At 42.6% G+C, this 20,907-nt stretch overlaps 1 protein-coding gene across 1 annotated transcript; it reads right to left on the bottom strand.

Annotated features, from left to right (window-relative positions):
- Positions 1-5,961: 5,961 nt before the first annotated feature.
- Positions 5,962-13,585, bottom strand: LOC134398209 (cyclin-dependent kinase 20-like). Its single transcript, XM_063125459.1, has 2 exons — positions 13,297-13,585; positions 5,962-6,148 (listed from the first exon to the last, which is right to left on the bottom strand). The coding sequence occupies exons 1-2, from the start codon at positions 13,578-13,580 to the stop codon at positions 5,962-5,964; spliced, it is 471 nt and encodes a 156-aa protein (XP_062981529.1). The 5' UTR covers positions 13,581-13,585.
- Between the last annotated feature and the right edge of the window lie 7,322 nt (positions 13,586-20,907).

The following is a 20,907-nucleotide window of genomic DNA, read 5'->3' as shown; positions in this document are numbered from 1 at the left end:
TTGGTGTTTTAAATTTGTAATTTTGCATTGCTGCTGTTTTTATCTGGTTGAGCTTTTATATTGTATTTTATAGTATGGTTTTATACTGTTGTTTTATACTTTGAATGTTTTTAATTTTTGTGAACCGCCCAGAGAGCTCCGGCTATTGGGCGGTATAGAAATGTAATAAATAAATAAATAAATAAATATCTGCTGCATCTTATGCATCTTATTCATCAAAAACGTTTGTTTTGTGTCTATTGGATGCTGCAAATCTCTTTAATAAGGCTTTGCTTAAGACCACTGCTAGTCCTAAGGTTTATCCTGGGATCATCCAGGGTTCGCCCCTGCCTGAGCCCTGGATCCCCTGTGTGTCACCTAGATGAACAGGTTTGACCGCTGGACGATCCAGGGATAAACCTTAGGTCTAGCTATGGCCCAGGTTGGCTAATAGTTGGAGGTGTAACACAGCTAATGCTTCTTTTAAGCATATATTTGGCAATGGCCAGTAGTTGCCTCTTTTGGGGAGGAGGTCGTTGTATGGATAAATTGAGTATTGGATCACCACTTAATATTTACTGATGTACATGCTCTTTTAAAATATCTACCTGCTTCTTTCTGACAGCTAAAAGATTAATATTACAACACTGGAAGGATAAACGCTCACCTCCTGCAATGCAATAGATTAAAGACCTTACAATGCTTTCTACAACAGAAATTTAGCACCTCCCAAAGGAAGCCAAAAAATGACTGGAAACACTAGTTTCTCAATAGGGAGAGGATGGAGGAGCTCCCATAGGAGACCTCTGCCAACCTGCCATTCCAGAAATGAGGGTTTTTGCTTGATTTTGGTTGCTTTGGAAGTGCTAAAACTTCCTCCCATAAACAAGGGATCCAACTTGCAGACAGGAATTGGCAGAGCATAAGGAAATTGGCAGAGGGATAACATCCTATTGGAGTCTGCCCAAACAACCCACAGTTTATAACTCAACACAAACCATGGGTTATCTTTATGGGTTGTACTGTATGTGGTTAACAAACCATGGTTTATTAGCATGGCTGAATTCACACTGGGTTGTAGAAATAGACCATTATGCCTAGCTGTGCTGGAATTTGTAGAGTGAGGAGGCATATTGAAACTGTTTCAGAAATTAGCTGTAAACCTTTTCTGTACTGTTTATTTTGTTGTAGTATAGCTTTTAATTAGATAATTAGTAGAGTTTATTTTCATTTATTCATTCTCTTCCCTTTGGGGCTAGTCTAAATGGCTGCTAATATATTTTTCTTCTTCAATGAACATATACATTACATTTGCTGAGTCACAAATATTTGTTGCTCAGATTTTTCATTTGAAAAGTACACAACATCAACTTTGTATAGGGTGTGTGCTTAAAAAAACTGGATTGGGGAAAGCCACTATCCAAGACGACTATGCTTTTGTCATCTTTATGAGACATTATTAGATTTAAGAGCTAGTAAGGGCCTGGACCCACAGTGCTCAGAATTTATTTAAGACCTGAAACATTTGACCTGGACACTCAAAAATAAACTCTGGTCTGTGGCATTGATGGAAAAGCTAACAAAACAGGTCAAGCAGTATAGATGCAAGTCATATATCAAAAAGCTCTTATGTGAACTGTCCAGAGAGCTTCAGCTACGGGGCGGTATACAAATGCAATAAATAATAAATAACTTCTATGAAATCTGGGAATCATTTATTAATTATGCTAACGGCAATAAGGACATTACTGTACCTCCATCAACTCATGGACCATCCTGGAAAGATCTGCTAGTATAAGAATTTTTTTGGGGGGGGGGAAACCTTTTGATATATTTTCCTCTAGCTTTGAATATATACAATCACAATCAGTTCACTGTGACACTTGACTAATTTGGATCGATATTGATTGCGTGTATCAAGTGTATCTTGTCTTTGATTATTGTCTTATGTTTGATGTGATTGGATGTTACATCCTTTTGTTATAAATATAAAATTCAATAACAAATATATTTTTTTAAAAATGTGCATCTATTCAGACTGAGTATTATTGAGTAAAGTTAATCAAAGTTAAAGAAGTGTGCATTTTCAGAAAGCTAGAAATAATTATGCATTTGTCAGCCTTCATTGACTTCTCTGACAATAACTAACTTTGTTGCAATTAGGTAATTAAATTACAGCCCACTTACAGCTTTTCTTTTCCACAACACTACAATTTCCAATAAATTCACTGTTATGTTTCTTTGTATTAAGAGTCTCTTACGTGTATTGATTTAAAAGCATTAGACATCAATATGGGGGTTTAGTTCTATTTTGAACCATCTGGTTTTTTATTTGTGGCTGTTCTAAATCAAACCTGCTAAAAATTAGTACCAAAACTGATGGTGGTAGGTGGTTAGTGATGGTTCTTTTTTACTTTGCTAGGCATTCTCTCATTACTACTAGCAGTAGCTCCCTGACTTCTGCTGTTACTTCTGCTTCTTCACAATCACCACCACCTATATCCAACTAATGACTAGGGGGTCCCCAACCTTTTTGGACCTGTGGGCACATTTAGAATTTTGAGGCAGTGTCATGGGCAGTCTCACAAAATGGCTGCCATGGGCAGTTTGCCCATTCATGAAATCGCTGCCATGGTGAGCATGGTTTATCACAAAAACACCCATTTCCCAGAAGACAAACTGGTGAGACTAAAAGAAAAATAACTTGCCCACCAACATAATCACAAGGAAGAGGTGGGGTCTGAGCTCCAAAACACAAAAACATTCTTTTGAACCCAAATAAAGATGGAACTGGTAGGCAGCAGTTTGCTTTTCAGCATGCCAAGCCTCCCAGTTAATTTATTTGAATTACAAAAAAACAAAACAAAAAAACCCCTGAAGAAATAAACTAAAAAGCAGGGGGTGGGCAGGGAGCCAAGAGAGGGGTCTGCAGGTAGATTGGTGCCCATGGGTATCCATGTTGGAGACTCCAGAAGAATAGTAATGACTCCTGTTTTGTCTCAGGTGTGTTTAACTTGAGATTATGTTTCCTTGTTTGTATTTTATGTATTATAGAGCTACAAACAACCTCTTGCAAAGCTTATCTTAAATTGCAGATCACCAAAGGTAAAAACAGCAATTCAAGCATCCTTAGAACATCAGACTTGCAGATATACTCAAAGGGGAGTCTTATGCATATTTACTCATAAACACAGGACTTGCCTCCTCCTTTGTCTTGCTGATTTGTATGTCACCTCACAATGGCACAGAGAGTTGCTCCAATTTTATATCTCTGTGTGTATCCTCCCTCAGCAACTCTGTTTCCCTGACTTCTATATAGGCACCATATTAGGGTGACCATATTTGGGAAACCAAAAAAGAGGACACCTAGTGTGTGTGTGGGGGGGAAGCAGCTTTCTGAGTCCTGCATAAAGTACGTTATTCCCCCGCCACCTTAAAGAACCCGATTGGAGTGGAGGAGGGGAAAGGATTTCATTCTGCACCACCACCATCCACTCCAATTGGGGCCTTTTCTATAATGTCCACGAATGACCCACTTTCCCCTTTAAGACCTCAATTGGAGCTCGGGGTGGGGGAATGACGTGCCTCAAGAAAGCATGTCATTCCCTCCTGCCATGCTAATGGCAGCCTTAAAGAGGAAGGTGTGTCATTCCAGGACATTATAGAAAATCCCCCCTGACACCATGGAAAGAACAAAAACCAGGACAAATCCGGGGAAATCCTGACAGTTGGTCACCCTACACCATATAGACTTCAGAGGAACAGAATTGTCAAAGAAGGATTATCTCTACTGCATGACATTCTTTCTGACCCAAATGAGAGCAGGTCCCCTGCTTCAGACCTCTACCTCCTTCACAAACACATGGAAAGTGTTGGGAACAAGCAGCAGGGATTTGACAGAAAGGGCAGGGCCAGCCAGCATGGTCCAACTTTCCCCTCTCAGGAGACTGGAGTCATGTGAAAGAGAATGCCTGAGTTGGGCTCTTATCGCTGGAATGATGGCGATGAGAAACTTGAAGGGTAGAGCTCTTATGTAACTCCTGTCCATTTTAATGGGGCCTGCACAGGAGAGAGGTTCTTGGTCCGCTGTGCCCACACTTCATTTGGAATGAGAATGCTACCCAATTTTATGTTGTGAAATCTGTGCCTAGCTGATCTGAACAACTGCCCTTTTAATAAGGCCAATACCTTGTTCAGATGTTTCAGGCATTATGGTATAGAGGAGCAGGTGGCACTGTTCCTAGTGAAAAACCAATACTAAGATTATATACAACTTATTCTTTAAAAGATGCACAAAATCACAAACCTGTATAGCTTTTCATGGTAGTGTAGAATTGTATATTGTAATCTAAAGAGAGAGAGTATATCGTGGCTGACCATATGAACATATTCTCATTCCCTACTCAGGCCTTTGAGCAATTTGCAGCCTTTTGTTAGTATATAAAGGCTTTCTGAGCCTCCTACTTGAGTGCAGAGTTTACCAGCTGCTATCCACTACTAGGCCTCATTAGAGGCCTGCTGTTCTGCTGAGAACCAAACCACATGCTACACCCTCCGTTGTCTGCCTATTAGCCTGTTGCTGCTCCTTAAATTACAAGGTACAAAAGGTTGTTCTATTTCTCCACAGAGAACAACTATTCTTACTCCCATTTCAAGAGGCTCTATATCATGATCTCTCTAACTAATTAAGGTTTGTAGACAGGCCACAGGTTGCTACAGAGAATTTGTCCCCATGGTTGATATAATTCCCCCCTTCTGTTTTCCTTTCTTCCCCTAAAGGTTTAAAGCTGGTGAATCTCATCTTCAATGATGTCTAAGAAAATAAATATGGCTGTATGAGGAAAATTAAAAAGGAGAAGCCAAGACTGTGTTCCAATCAGGTATTAATACTAATCTTTCTATGCTATGGCCACTCAGCAAGGCAAAGGAAAAAATGCTATATAGTAGGGATGCACAACTTTATTTTTGGCCCTGAGGGCCGCAGGGCCGCATCTGGTGTCAGCAGGGGGCCTCGGGGCCTCAGATTCATGAGCACGCATATGCAATATTGCTGGAGTGGAGTGAGGCTTTAACTTGCCCCCCATCCCAGCAATTCTGTGCAAGATTGCAGAGGGAGGGGTGCTCTATGGCACATAGAAAGGGTTGGGAACTTTTTTAGTCCAATGGCCAAATTGGAACTATGCACTTAATGGACTGGATCCAGGGTTGTTCCTCCAATTCATGGAGGAAACTGAGATTTATTTATTTATTTATTTGATTACGTTTATATACCACCCCATAGCCGAAGCTCTCTGGGCAGTTTACAAAAGTTAAAAACAATAGGGTGATCATATGGCCACTTTTGACTGGACATGTCTGGAAACGGACCCCCCAATCTGGGTCTGGGGGAAAACCACAGTTTTCCCTGTTTTGTCTGGGAAAAATGTGGTCCAGGCTTTCATCCAGCCCTTTCCTTGGTCGACGTCACAGCAGCAACTAAGGAGAACCCCAGATGGAAGCCTGGGGGACCTTAAACTGTGCGTTTCCAAAATGAGGAAATGCGTGGTTCAAGGCCTACCCATGCTTCCATCCGGGACTCTCATCGGTCGCCACTGTGATGTCACAGTGGTGACCAACTAGAGTCCCGGATGAAAGTGTGGGCGTGCCTTAGACCGTGCTTCTTGGAAACGAGTGGTTTAACGCCCACCCACACTTCCATCCAAGGAGAGTCCCGGATGGAAGCGTGGGCTGGCCTTAGACCGTGCATATCAGAGATGCGTGGTTTAAGGCCCGCCCATGCTTCCTTACGGGGCTCTCCTTGGTTGCCACTGTAATGTCACGGTGGCGACCAAGAGGAGCCCTGGATTGACGTGAGGTGACGGGCTGGGGGCCGCATTCCCGCACTTCCAGGAATATGGCCTCCAGCACCACCCGGCGCCTCTCGTCTCACATCTGGGACTTTCCTTAGCCAACGCAATGGCGCCGACCAAGAAAAGTCCCAGATCAATGCGAGGCGATGGGCTGGGGGACGCACTCCTGCACTTCTGGGAACACATCCTCAAGGGTGCCTCTGAGTACATTCTGATCCCAGAAATCTCTTTTCAGTAAGAACTGAATTAAGCTTTCACTTAATTCCACAGCTTTCTCCATTTCAGAGGCTGGCTTTTGGTGGAAAATTTTGTTGTTGTTGCTTTTTTAACAAGTTGGGAACCAGAAAGAAACTCTTGCTTATCTAATGCCAATCACCCAGAGATCTAGCAGTAGATCCCAACCCACCTTCTGCTCACCCTTAGTTTAGGTGACATTCTGCTTTAATGTAAAAGCTTTGTAGAACATGGAGTAAAACATGAGCAAAATCAGGATTTGGACTTTGGCCAAGCAAGAGTTCTGTTTGAAGATTTTCTATTTGAAGATTTTCACATGCACAGCTGTGGGGTGGTAGGTGCAATTAGTATTTAACAAAAGGATGCTGATTATGTACAGACATACCAGAAATAAATGATTCTGAAATCTATTGTCATAATTGCTGGCAGGGTTGGGGTTGTGGGGAGAGGAATGAATATAGAAGACCCAGTGACACCAGCAGAGTTAATATATGTGGCAAATTTAACATGTAGTTGCATGTGGATTTATATTCATATCAGCTGCTGAGTTGCTCTTTACTTCATTTTGCTATGCATTGCAATATATTTATTTTATTTATTACATTTATATCCTACCCTCCAAGGAACCCAAAGCGGCATACATAAACCTCCTCCTCTCCATTTTATCCTCACAACAACAACCCTGTGAGGTGGGTTGGGCTGAGAGTCTGTGACTGATGATCTCAGCATTTTCTTCTAGAAATTAAAAAAGAGAAATGGAAAATAGCAAAGCCATTTCAAGGAGCCAGGTTTAAAAAATGGTCACATGTTACATACTAATATTGCACTCTATTTGGCTGGATCTCCATTAAAAGTATCCTGCCTCTGGAAAATGCCAAGGATTAGCACTCTTTGAGGAGGTAAACCTCTGTCTGGGCTATACCACTTGGTTTGAAGATGGGGGCTCACATGAATGAATGCTCCTCTCCATATAAATATTCTGTTCTTCATATAAATTGTGTACACGTATTCAAAATATGTGAATGTATGTAAAGGGGCCCTCTGTCCTCTCTGCTGACTAGAGATGTGAAGGCCTGGGACCGACCCACCCCTGTTGAGGGAAAAAGAGAGTAAATTAGGTGAAAAACAGGGTTTCTCCCTCCTTTTCCCAAAAGGATAAAAAAGTCCATGTGAAAAATGTTTTTTTAAATTAAGCCCTGTCCCCCCCCCCCAATTATTTTCCATTTTTACCTGGGCGTTGATATTACTATTGCATTATTCTAGCCTAACTGTGAATAATATTAGAAAGGTAGCGTATAAATGCTGTAAATAAACTACATGAAGAAATAAGTTATTCCTAATATATTGATTTTGTATGTGCAAAGATTATTGTTTTCTTTTTGGTATGGAGGTGTATTCAGTTATGTGAGTCCTCACCTGCAGACTATAATGCCAGCATCCAGGCACAGTTTATTATCTCAGTGAGAACCTGGCTCAAGCCTTGGATGATGTTCTGTCCGTGACTTCCTATCTGTTGCAACAGAAGATTCCATTGTTTTCCTCTGTCTAAACATACTCAGCCTTTTCCCTCTTAACTTCTCATTATCCCTAATTTGTTCTTACTGTGGTTCTCCAGTACCAACTTGAGGAGAGGCTACTTAATAATGGTTCCTCTTTCAAATAATATCTGGATGAATCTGCTTGTTTCACGTTTGCTATCCATCTTGCAGCTAAAGCTGGGCTAACCTTTTGACACAGAGAGGATGCTTTTATTGCTTAGTGCAGGGGAGGAGAACCTCAGGCTTAGGGCCCAAATGTGGCCCATCTGAGGTCCCAGTCGGCTCTCTGGGGTTCCCCAAATGTCCACGCCCCCTTCCCCTGATGCCAGCTCATTTTCCTTGACCACCATTTGTTTGGTGGTTTTCTGGCTTTTTTTCCTGCATTCTAAAAAGGTTGGAATGCCTCTCCTAAAGTGTAGTTACTGGTAGTATGAACTGTAACCTATAGTCCAGGCGAGCTGCCAAAGGCCGTCAAGAAACAAACAGCTAATGAGCTTGATAGAGATAAGACCACTGCCAACGCTTTATTATAATACAGCAACGAAGGAAAGGCAGTTAGCATTCAAAGTTACAGGCAGCGTTCAGTCTCTTTGGAAGCAGCCAGACGCTAGCAAGAAGACACACAAAGAATAGTCCAGGTCAAGGCTTACAGCAGGCGGGGGTGTCCAGAGCCGGTCCGTTGTCCAAGAGGATTAGCAGGCAGCATAGCCAAAAGTTGGTCCGGGGTCAAACAGGATTCTAGGCAATAAGGCTGAGAAGTAACAAGCAACAAACACTGGAGCGTTCGCCAGGGTAATCAGTTAACCTCTGACAAACTATCTCTAGCTCTCTGAGGCATATATATGCAAGTCACTGTGGCCCCCAGGTGCTCCTTGATTGCTTGGCGTTTCAGATAAATCCTGTGGGAGCGGCGTCTGACTTCCTTTTCTGCCCTATGCTGGCTGAAAGTTGGAACAGGTACGTTTGGTTCTTCCCCCTCTTGGTTATCTAAGCTGGCAGGACTCTCTGTTAGCATAGATGCCGATACACTTGTGCCAGGATCTTCCTCCTCTTTTCTCCCTATAATGGCAGGATTCCCAGTTGGCACAGGTTCCACCCCTCTTGTGCTGGACTCTTCAGCAACGGGTCTGGGTTCCTCCATGTCCTCATCCCCTGACTCCATTCATATGCAGGGTATGACGCCTATGCTGGTATTGTGGCCCCTCTGGCTTTTGTCTTTGGCCCTGCTCACCGCTGGAATGTGGCCTCCAAGAGCATCTTCAAAATTCAACCAAGAAGTTCAACACCCTGCATAGGAAGTACTTCTTCACACAACACATAGGCTATGACTAGACCAGGCGATATCCCGGTGATCACTCCGGGATCATCCCTGTGTGTCCACATGACGCACAGAGCATCCCGGGTGCAGGGAGGGATGATCCTTCCCTTGGCCTGGGATATCGTCCTACCCTTTTTTCCTGATTTTTCCGCGGTCTCGGGATCATCCCGCGACCGTGAAACATGTAGCTGGGCGTCACGGGTTGTCCTGGCTCTTAGCAAGTGACCACGAGGAGCTGGGCATGGGGCACAGAGCTCCTCAGTAGCTCTGTGTCCATCGGGGGTGGGGTGGAGGGAGGGCAAGGTGTTTTTTTAAAAAAACAACAACAACAACCCTTACCTTTTGTTTGAACACTTGTGCGCTCCTTTCCCTTTAAAAAAAATCCAAAATGGCAGCCGCGATGTTGTGCACCGCATGTAGATGAGGGCACCAATCTCGCAACCATAAAATCGCGAGATCATTGCCCTCCAACCCCCTTGTCTACTCATGACCATAGTTAAACTAGTTAAACTAGTTGCTGAAGCACACTGTTGAAATCCAGAAGTTCTGCATTTGATTCTTTAATAATTCTCTCAAAAGCCTTAGCAGGTGACTGGAGAAAATGTAGAATTTTTTCTTTGTTTAGATGGCCCATTGATTCTACGATGGTTTAATGCTTAGTATACATATAAAAAAGAGAGTTAATATGAGTGATCTGTCCCAGTTAGAATCTGAGAAAGTTGTATTCTGCTCCCAATGTAGCTTCTGAACTGCCTTCAAGAACAGCCCCTCATACAGTGCACTGCAGTAGTCCAATTAGGAGGTTACTGCAGCATGGAAAACTGTGGCTAGACTAAGCCTGCCCAGAAGAGGTTGCAGCTACGGCAGCAGTCAAAGCTGGTAAAAGGCACTCATTGAGGCTATCCAGTGACATAGGCCTTAGCTATGTCCCCAGGGTCATCCCTGTTCATGTAAATGACACACAGGATATCCCGGGAGCAGGCAGGGACGATCCTGGGATAAACCTTAGGTCTAGTTAAGGCCATAGATGACCCAATATAAGCAGCATGTGATGAATCGCTTTGAAATGTGTCATGAAAAACTGCACTATAATAGGTCATAGTGAGTTGTTCAAATGTAAATGTTAGAAGGAAATTCGAATGTATCAGTATTTGGTTTAGATGTCAGTAGATAAGGCAGAGTCTGCTTAATTCTGATATCTTAGTTGGATACACCATAGCAAAACAATAAAGTCATGTTTAATGTGCTGGTTAAGTGTTGCTAGACAGATTTAAATTAATCAGCACAGGGCAAAATGCTATTAATTTCTTTGATCAGCTGTGTAAGTTAGGATGGCTCAAGAAAGATGATAAGGTCAGCCTCTTGGAGCATGCAAGGGTCTGGTCTATAAAGTTCAAGGGAAAGTATCTCATATAATTTGATGAGTGAAATTCTTAAGTATGTAGGCAAGGGAGTAAAACTTGTGTTAGAAAACCCATGCCTTATAGATATATATAGCTTTAATACACACACACACACACACACACACACACACACACAAAATCTCTAGCATGACCAAGAAACAAAACATATTTGCATAATAGGACTATGCAAATATAAAGGCAAGAATGTTCAGATAGGAGGAATTAACATAAGAACATAATAAGAGCCATGTTGGATCATCCAGTCCAATATCCTGTTCACACTGGGGCCAGTCACTGCCCATTGGAAAACCACAAGTAGGGCATGAGTGCCATAGCACCCTTTCACATATGTTGCCAGCAACTGATATACAGCGGTATACTGCCTCTGATGCTGGAGATAGCATATAGCCATCAGGACAAGTAGTCACTGCAAAGTTGCATATTTTTCATAAAACTTAGTGGATGACAGCTGTGCTCTAAATGGGACTACCTCGGGAAAGCATCTATAAACTTCAGTTGGTCCAAAATGCAGTAGCTTGGCTGCTAACACAATATCAAGATCACATCACTCCAATACTGAAAGATCTGCATTGGTTATCAGTTGTATTCCAGACTGAATTAAAGGTGTTGGTTTTTAAAGTTTTCAAGCCCTATATGGCTTAGAGGCTGGCTATCTGGGGGAACGGTATGAACCTTCTTGGCTATTAAGATCAGTAGGAGAGGCCCTTTTGGAGACATGCTTGCAGAGGCCTGCTTGTCAGATGTGGGAAAGGGCTTTATCCTGTATTGTTCCTAAACGCCGTAACACAGTCTGGGGTTATGAGTCTCCACGTATTTATTTTATTTTTTTAACTGCTTTTGTGGGTTCCAGAAAGGTGGTATAGAAATGCAATAAATAAAGAAATATATTTTGCTATTGTCATTTTACAGGTGATTGTAAAACTGTTTAGGTTTCTTTTCAGTGCTGTTTGGAATTATCTCTTCCATAACTCCAACATGGCTGCATAATTAACGTTAGTATGATAATAGGGTGTGTGTGTTTGTGTGTGTGTGATGAAGACACCTGTCCACTAGGAACTAGGCTGAAACCATTAAATTGTTTTGGATGGATCAGCAAACAGCTGTCAGACAGTGTAATTTGGTTTTCTTGATTTGGAAAGGGATCTTATTCACAGGCTATGTTGTCTGTCCGCTGATAAGCTCAAACGCATTATAGTGTACACAATGTGCATGATGAATGCTTGTTGATTGGAATGATTCTATGCAGTGACAAAGATATGGCCTCCCTCCATTGTTCCCTCTTCTTTTATAAACCACAATATTAAGAAAAACATCTCTAGGGAAGAGGAGACAAATACTCCTAGTTGGGAGATAAGTAAGAATGCGGATGCACTAGCTGTATAGCAAGCCAGAATTTTCTATGGTTAATTACCAATCTTTAAATCTATGCTGATTTTAATCCATTTCAGTCTGCTTTGCCATTTCCTATAATACAGTACAATTTATTTAAATATACCTTGCCTCTTTAAGTACACTGGAAATGAACCAGATTCCCGCATTGCTAGTCCTTATCTGCCACGGCTGGCAAAGTATGTTCTCTATGTACTTCTCTATGTACCTCTGGGAAGCAGGGCAGGAGAGCTTCATTGCTATAAGACTGAGAAAGCAAGGAGAGAGGAGAGAAGGTTTAGTTTGCTGTGAACACCTTGTTCATGCAAAGAGAAACTCTGTGTTGCAAAGCAGGTTGCCCAGAGCAAGTAGTGAGACTGTTTCTATTCACAGGAAAAATCAGGAAGAACTTTCTGTATTGACATAGGTCATAGACCAGTGTGGGTTAAAGGATTTAGTCAATTAGTCAGTTATATTTTATTTTAGGCCTATGTTATTTATTTTATTAATTTATTTATTACATTTTTGTACCGCCCAATAGCCGAAGCTCTAAGTCGGCTGAATCACATTCTGCCATTATAATCAGAAATTGGGAGGGAGCTGTTAGTTCTATGGCTTAGGGCCTTGCTAGACCTACCTCAGAATCCATGTGGGAGGATCAGCCAGCCTGCGCTAGAAGTAGCGCGGGCTGTCGCTCCTTTCCACATGTCAGATGTGACGGGGAAAGGAAAGCCCCGTCGCGTCCTCCATTTTAAAAAAAAAGTTAAAGGGGCCATGTGCGCAGGAAACGCAACAAAAAGGTAAGTCTTTTCTTTTAAAAAAGGGTTCCCCGCTCCCCCTGCCCCCAATTTCTCCCCCACAATGTCTGATGCCCCCTTGCTTGCCCGCTTGCTCACCCGCTCGCTCGCCCGTCCTCCATGTCCGATGCCCCCTCTACCACCACCCCGGCTGCAATCTCCCCACCCTGGCTCCGCTCTTCCCCCCCCATCTTTCCTGCCCGGTCCGCTCTCCCCCCCCCCCCGGCGATTCCCTCGCCCTCTATGGAGCACTGTGCCCAGTGCACGGCTTCTCCTGGCTACTCGCGAGTAAGCTGCGTAGCCGGGAAAAGCTGCAGAACCAGCTAGACTTTCCGCAGCCCTGGGCTCAGTGGATCCGGTTATCCCAGGTCAAGGGAGGGTTTAGCCCGGCCTGACCCCGGGATCCCCTGTGCGTCATCTGCACGCACAGCGGTGAGCCCGGGTTTCAGCCCAGGCTAAACCCTCGTCTAGCAACGGCCTTATACTGAGAAAATGAATTAACAGACCGACCTGAAACTTAACAGTGTAGGTGAGGTAGATTTGAGGATGGCCCATGGCAATGGCAATTTCAAGGCAGGAAGGCAAAATTAGCTTATTTATGGGAGTTCAAAGTTTGACAAGGGTTTGAGAGGTATTGTCTGTTTCCCCCCCCTTAGAGACTTACATGAGGCTAATTTTGTAGTAACATTTCTCTGTACAGCACCTTTTGGGAAATGGTTTATCATTTTAGGTAAGGGAGAAGGTGTAGTATATGCTGTGTCGCAGCAGAAGTATAAGGTATATGCATACTTTCCTGGGACGTCCAAGTAAACATGCATAGGATCACACTCGAACACCAGCACAAAGCCCGTGCCGTGGGGGAAGACGTCCTTCAGCTTCACCACATGCTGATTTTCCTCAATCTCTTGCAGGGCTTTGATCTCCCGAAGGGCTTGGTTGGGGATCCCATCCTCCAGCTTACGGAGAGCCACCTTCTTCAGGGCCACTGTCTCACCAGTTTCTACGTTCTTGGCTTTGAAAACAATGCCATGGGCCCCTTCTCCAATACGGCCCAGGATGCTATATTGGTCCATAGTGGCCCCTGAAGAATCTGCTTTAATGTGATGCATTATGACATATCTTGCAAAGTGGAACATTAAATGAATGAACGTAGGTCCACCAGGAGAAAGGAATAATGATGCAAAAACTGGAGGAAAGTTGTTTCCACATTCATCTGAAATTCTTCTTAGCCATTCATAACATTGCTTCCCGAATTCAGAATCTGCCTTTTTATCTGGTGGAGGAAAACAAAAACTGAATCTCTCATTACAACGAGATGGGTCCCATTGTGAAAACAAGAATCATGCAGCAATATGAAATGCATCTTTGTTTGTTTTATCGAACATGTTCACGCCCAGACGGAGATGGGTGGGAATTTTCCACGTGGCGGCGGCGGCTTCCGTGGGATCGAAGTCCAGCACCAGAAAGTAGAGCCAGAGATGCTCTTTCTCCCAGGCAGGACGCGGAAGCTGCACGCTCATCTCCGCAGCGTAACCGGAGCAGCTCGATTAAACCACTCAGTACCCACGAGCAGCGGATCGACTAAACGGTGAGCGGCTACGCCCCAGTGTCTGCGCCCCTCTCAGTCTGTCTTTCGCCACCGCCATAGAACGCTCCCGTCTGCCGCTCCTCTCATGTCCTTCTCGATGCAGCTTCAGTGAACACTGTTGCCGCCACACCCATAGGATCACACAGTTAGTCATATTTTAAACCTGCTCACTGTTTTATGCTGCTTTTATGATTTTGTGACTTTAACTTTATTGTGTGTGTGTTTAGATTTACTTAATTGTTTTGTTCCTTTGGGAATATAAATGAACGTGTATAAAACATATAAATACATATAAAACAAACAAATAGCTCAGCATAATAAAGTTTGAGAACTTTGACACATGTCGACCAAACAGAAACTTATAAACAAAGTTAGGTTATGCGCTTTATGTGATAGCACTGTAAAATTTTCAGTTTGGTTTTTTTTATACCCACCTTTTTATTTATACTTCAGTTTCTAATAAAATATAACATCTTGTTTGCCTTTTTTGGCTATCGCTGCACTTTGGTGCATGTTTTGTTAAGTTGAACAACAATTTCTAGGTCTTTCTCCTGAGTGTTTACAGTTAATATACAAGCCATCAATGTGTAGGAGCAGTTCATATTGTTCCTTCCTTCCATTGTGCAATAGCTTGCCTTTGTCTAAACTGAATCTAATCAGCCAATTTCACCTCATCTAGCCTACTCAAAATAGCTTTATTAGTTTCTCCTGTAGATGTTTCAATCACCCAGGCCTAAAATTTCTGCCTGATGATGGGATTTGTGATCATCTATGGGGAACATGATCCAGTTTCATTACAAGACTGGACTAGGAAATGAAGGTCTTGTTAGAGATTTACAGGATGACCCTTGCCTTGAAAGAACCTGTGAGAGGGATTGTGCCCTGTTTGGCTAGTGTGCGAAGGGGCTCTATGCACACACTGATGTAAGTGCATAGAGCTCCTCCATGTGGTCCCTGATCCCTCCTCACATGGGGAAGCTCCAGTGGACACTGGTGCTGAACCTACTTGGGGGTACCTGACACAATACCTGATGGAACACCTCTCCCGACGTGAATATACCCGGTCACTACGTTCAACATCTAAGGTCCTCCTCCGGGTGCCTACTCCGAGAGAGGCTTGGAGTGTGGCAACGAGGGATAGGGCCTTTTCGGTGGTGGCCCCCAGACTGTGGAATGATCTCCCTGATGAGGCTCACCTGGCACCAACGTTACTATCTTTCCGGCGCCAGGTTAAGACTTTCCTCTTTGCCCAGGCATATGGCAGCACATCCTAATTACCCACATGTTTAGTTTTTAATCGGTTTTTAATGCTTTATGTGTGTATGTACTGTGTTTTAGAGTTTTAAAATTTGTATACTTGTTTTTACCTCAATTTTAGAATTTCTGTAAACCGCCCACAGAGCCCTGGCTATGGGAACGGTATATAAGTGTAATAAATAAATAAATAAAATAAATAAATAGGAGAGATCCATTAGAATTTTGGTTGGTTCTGATTGAAATAAAGTCCAAAACTTTATTATGCAACCAAAATAGGTTTTAGCCAACATCATCAACATCAACAATAGACACCACAAGGTACAATATAAAATGGAGTATTATAGTAGTTTGGTCACAATAATAGAATGTATTCACAATCCCACTGAAATCAGAGCCCCCACTGAGTTCTACACATGTATGCATATAGGCCTTCTTCACACACTGGCCAAATTCACAGAGACAACAGTGGCAGGGACTGTGAGAAGCCCACGTGTCTCTCCTCATGTTCTTTCAACATGAATGCGTAGTGTGTGTGATTAAAATCTGAACCCGTCTGTCCAATTCTTTCCAGGCTAGAGCAAAGTTACACATTACGCTAATTACATAGCGAGGGTTGGCTTTGTTGTTACTTTTCACTAAAATAGTGCTCAAGACGGCTGACAATAAAATACAGAAAGAATGGCAAAGTTATAATTAGAACATTGGAACTCATCAATGAAAAACACATCTAGTAAAAAAAAAACACATCAGAAAAACACAAATATAAATAAAATAACATTGTATTTTTAAACCTTTAAAGCTTTATATTATGTTTTGATTTGCTGTATTGTATGGTTTTAATTGTGAATTGCCCATAGAGCTTTGGCTATTGGGCAGTATAAAAATGTAATAAATAAATAAAAAATTAAAGACAAATAAATTGATAAGAAAGAAATAACAGCACCTGCCACATTAAAAACCCAATTTGGCAGCAAACCAGCTTAGATGCCAAGCTCCAATTTACCTTCATTCTAATGTGTAGATCAAAATCCTTGTTCTCCTAATAAAGATCTTTGCATCCTTTTACACTCGCAAGCTATTTTTTTTTTAGAGTCATCTCTACCATGATTTAGGATCGTCACTAACTATCCACTAGATTATTAAAATAACTAGATTATTTAAAAATCCAATTAAAAATAATGTTACACGTGTTCTTGTGTTATGGATGATACATTCGTGAAGGTGGCAGGATTTGGGATGGTATATATGGGAAAGGGTAAAATTCTCCTTTTGGCGGGATGATTCAGAGGAGTGGTTAAGATGGTGCCTGAAGTGGGAAAGCTTTTCTTTGGTATGGCAAATTGTTTTAGTGTTGTGACATCCAACAATTGGCTGGGTCAGGTGGTCAGAATGTGATGATAATACGGCCAAGCCACTGGACTCATGTCCTGGGCCGGATCTACACTACTGCTTTAAAGCGCTTTATAACAGTTATAAAGCGCTTTAACTGTTTTAAAGCACTATAAAACTGTTATAAAGCGCTTTAAAGCAATAGTGTAGATCCGGCCCTGGGCTGCATCCCCTTTTGTAACTACAGGAGCTGGGCTGTACTTGGGGTGGAGCACATACTCCAAAATGAATAAGGTCCTGAGTTCAGTACACCCTTTGATTAAAAAGGGACATACCAGTCAGAGTAGATGGTACTAGATGGCCTGATGGCCTAACTCACTATTAGGCAATTCCATAACAGGACCCAAATGTTGTAGACATGTGGCAAGACTGCAGCTCATTACCTCCTGGCTCGCCCCAGATTTTCCAAGTTTCCTGGGACATAATAAGCCATATGGCAAGACAGAAATTGCTCAATTAATTAATTAATTAAATTACGTAGCCATGCTCTCTTATGTGTTAGAAGGTATTCAAACAACCAGCCATTTAAACAGTCAGGTATTGGTATAATAGGTATAAAGGCAATAGCTATTATAATAGGCATAGTATGGCTTTTATAATAGATATAAAGATAATAGCTATTATAGTACAAGGGCAGCTTTTAATAGGCTAGGTGTTTTATTCTACTTGTTTTGAGAATCCGTTGTCATTTTCTTCCATCTCTCCTTGAAATTCTGTGCATTTTCTCACTGCTACCTGTATTTGTATTTCTCTTTCATGTTGCCATAGCCAAGGCTGATATAGTTGGTAATATATGCAATGCAGTGGATTTATTAAGCATTTACAAACATACATTTATCAGGACCTTAGATACATACATAGATAGACACAAATACGGTGGACTTATTCCTTGTTATTAAACACAGAGGGTAGTATCTAATCTTAGTCCTACTTAGAGTAGACCCAGAAAGGAATGAGTCAGAGGTTAGTCATGACTATCTTAACTTCCATTCATTTCAGTGGGTCTATTCTAAGTAGGACTAAAGTGAGTACTACCTGTAACATGGAAGCAGGTCCTACTAAAATTAATAGCAATGGGCATTTTCCATGAATTTAAAACTGGGACGTTAGCGGTGATGAAAGTGGATTGCACTTTTTTACACTGATATTTTGGGGCCTAATTTTCACTAATTTGGGGGTAGAGTTTCTCAGTGAGAACTTGACCTAAGTTTAGGGATGTGTATGGGTTTCAGTATACTGTTTCTGTTCCTACTGACTTTCACTGCTAATGATTATATATATATATATATATATATATATATATATATATATATATAATCATAGAATAGTAGAGTTGGAAGGGGCCTATGAGGCCATCGAGTCCAACCCCCTGCTCAATGCAGGGGTATGTATGTGTGTGTGTGTGTGTGTGTATATTTTGTGAACCGCCTAGAGAGCTCCGGCTATTGGGCGGTATAGAAATGTAATATATATATATATATATATATATATATATATATATACACACACACACACACACACACACACACACACACACACACACATATATCCGGTAATACTTAATGGCCAGCAAGCATGGTAATTTTGACAGTTTTTCCTTGAAAAATTTATTGGGCATCCTAGGGTTATATAATCTGTACCGGTAAACAAGTGTATTTTTTTATGCTGGTGTTTAAAATGTTGGTTCTGACTGCTAGAGTCAGTCTACCCAAGCCCTGCTTTCCACAGGGCCAATTCTCTTAATAATCTTCCAACATCAAGTTCCCTCAACTTGACATAAGCAGTAACACTTTGTCTTTAATTGCAAATCTATTTGCTCTATTGCTCGTCAGCTCTATTGAGCTGTTTAATGCTGACTGACATGGCATAAGCCTAGCACGGCTGGATTGCGAGATTACCAGCATGACCCACAGATCAGGGCTACACCATCACAATGGGGATGTAATTGCATGTTGCTCCAGTATCCCCCACTGTTTGAGAATAGCTTTGGAATCCTCTGATGTAGAAGAGGTTTGCACAATGTTCCCCCACACCCGCATTTGACAGTCTCTCAGTCCTTAAGCTTCCTTTACCAGCAACTCTGGTGGCACAGGGTTTCAGTGTGCTAAAGGCTGGAAGGTAGGGATGGGTTAGCCTGGAGAAGTGAAACCCCTTGTCAGAGACTTTGAGCTCCATCAGATGAGCATTTTATTGCACGCTCGTTACTGGGCACTCATGGATTATCGCGGGTCCCTCTCATGATGTCACCTGCCTCCCACCCCTTCTAGCCTTCTTTGCGTGACAACAAACAAACACCCCAATAAGTCTGACTTATTTTTAAAGACAGAAGTTGCCGCTTTCTCCTGTATGTGCAATCAAAACGGCCCACTGAATGAGCCACATGCACGTCGTTTACTTCCTCTTTCAAAAGAGGAAATAATGAGGGACAAATGTGCAGATGGAGAAGCGACGGTAAGCAAATGCGATTTCCCCCTGTGTGATGACATTCTTTGTATGGGATGATCAGTGATCAAGGAGAAAATATGCCACTGCTGCATTGAAGTTCTTACCCAGCTAAACAGCCCAAGGAGGCCTGCATCACAGGTCAGCATTGCTGGGCAACTGTCAAGGCCCATGCGCCAATTGGGGGGCCTTCTGACCCTCCTCTCCCTCCCTTTTGTTGCAGTCCCTTCATTTGTTCTTTCCTAGCGAGTGAGAGGAGCGAGGAAAAAGAGCAGCAATCTCTTCATGCTTGTCCTATTTCCAGTCGTTTTTGGTCTGGACTGAGCTCAGAGGGAGAAGCAAGCAAACTGGCACTGGCAACAGTAGCAAGGAGATGGGCACATTCAAGGAAGAAGAGACACTAAGAGCCTCTTGATGAAAGACTTCCTGAAAGGTGGAACTGGCACTGAGTTAAAGACAGAGAAGTACTCAGGTGGACTCCCAAGATTCTTTAGGGTGACCATATGAAAAGGAGGACAGGGCTCCTGTATCTTTAACAGCTGTATTGAAAAGGGAATTTCAGCAGGTGTCATTTGTATATATGGGGAACCTGGTGAAATTTCCTCTTCATTACGACAGTTAAATCTGCAGGTGCCCTGCCCTCTTTTAAATCTGGTTACTCTAGTATAGCTCTTGCACCTTTAACTGCTGTGATGAAGAGGAAATTTCACCAGGTTCCCCATATATACAAATGACCCCTGCTGAAATGCCCTTTTCAATACAGCTGTTAAAGATACAGGAGCCCTGTCCTCCTTTTCATATGGTCACCCTACCCAAGATGTTTCAAGTGCCAAGTGCATTTAGAAAGTGCTTTAGGGTATTCATTGTGCCTGCCACTCCACCCACTGCCCCCGGCCAGGCCCACCATAGGCTAGATGATGTCAGGGCTCTGGCCTTGCCCCCCTTTTCCTCCGCTGTCTCCCTCCCTCCTTTTGTCTTCCCACAGGGCAGATGATGCTCAGTTGGTCCTATGGCGAAGGGCAGTCCAACTGGAGCAGAACCTGATGTTCCTTTGGCCTGCTCTTGTCTCTTTTGCTCCTTCCTTCTCACAGGTCAGTTGTGTTTAATTTGTTGGGTGTGGTTATTTTTTATTGCGTGTTTTTAATTGTGGGTGGGTTTTGTTGTTGTTATGTTATGTTTTAAGTAAGATTTTGTTTTTAATCTGTGTTTTATTATTAGCCACCTTGAGCACCATTTTTGGGCAGAAAAGTGGGTGACAGGCAGTGTGGTGTAGTGATTAGAATATTGGACTGGGACTTGGGAAATCTGGGTTCTAGTCCCCAGTCAGCCATGGGGCTCACTGGGTGATTTTGAGCTAGCCAATGACTCTTACCCTAACCTACCTCATAGAGTTGTTGTGCTGTAAAATGGGGAGGAGAAGGACCATGTAAGCTTCTTTGAGTTCCTTGCAAGAAAAAAAAAGGCAGGATATGAATGTAACAATAATAAACTGCATTGTACCTTCAGAAATACAGTATAGTCATTGTCTTTGCCTCTTCTTAGTTTCGGTGGGGTATTCTTGGAAGTCATGCGGACAGTGTGCTTGAGGAGGCCATGATGACAGTCTGAAGTGCTGTGCAGGCTGCCCATCTAAGTGCACTACAGTCTGGCACCTGTGCCCTAGCGAAACAGTCCCATCAACTTGTAAGCAGGCATGATGCCAGTTTAGCAGATGGGGATGAGCA

This window comes from Elgaria multicarinata, chromosome 4 (genome assembly GCF_023053635.1).
Source record: "Elgaria multicarinata webbii isolate HBS135686 ecotype San Diego chromosome 4, rElgMul1.1.pri, whole genome shotgun sequence".
Lineage (NCBI taxonomy): Eukaryota > Metazoa > Chordata > Lepidosauria > Squamata > Anguidae > Elgaria > Elgaria multicarinata.
This window is presented reverse-complemented; position numbering and strand designations above follow the sequence as displayed.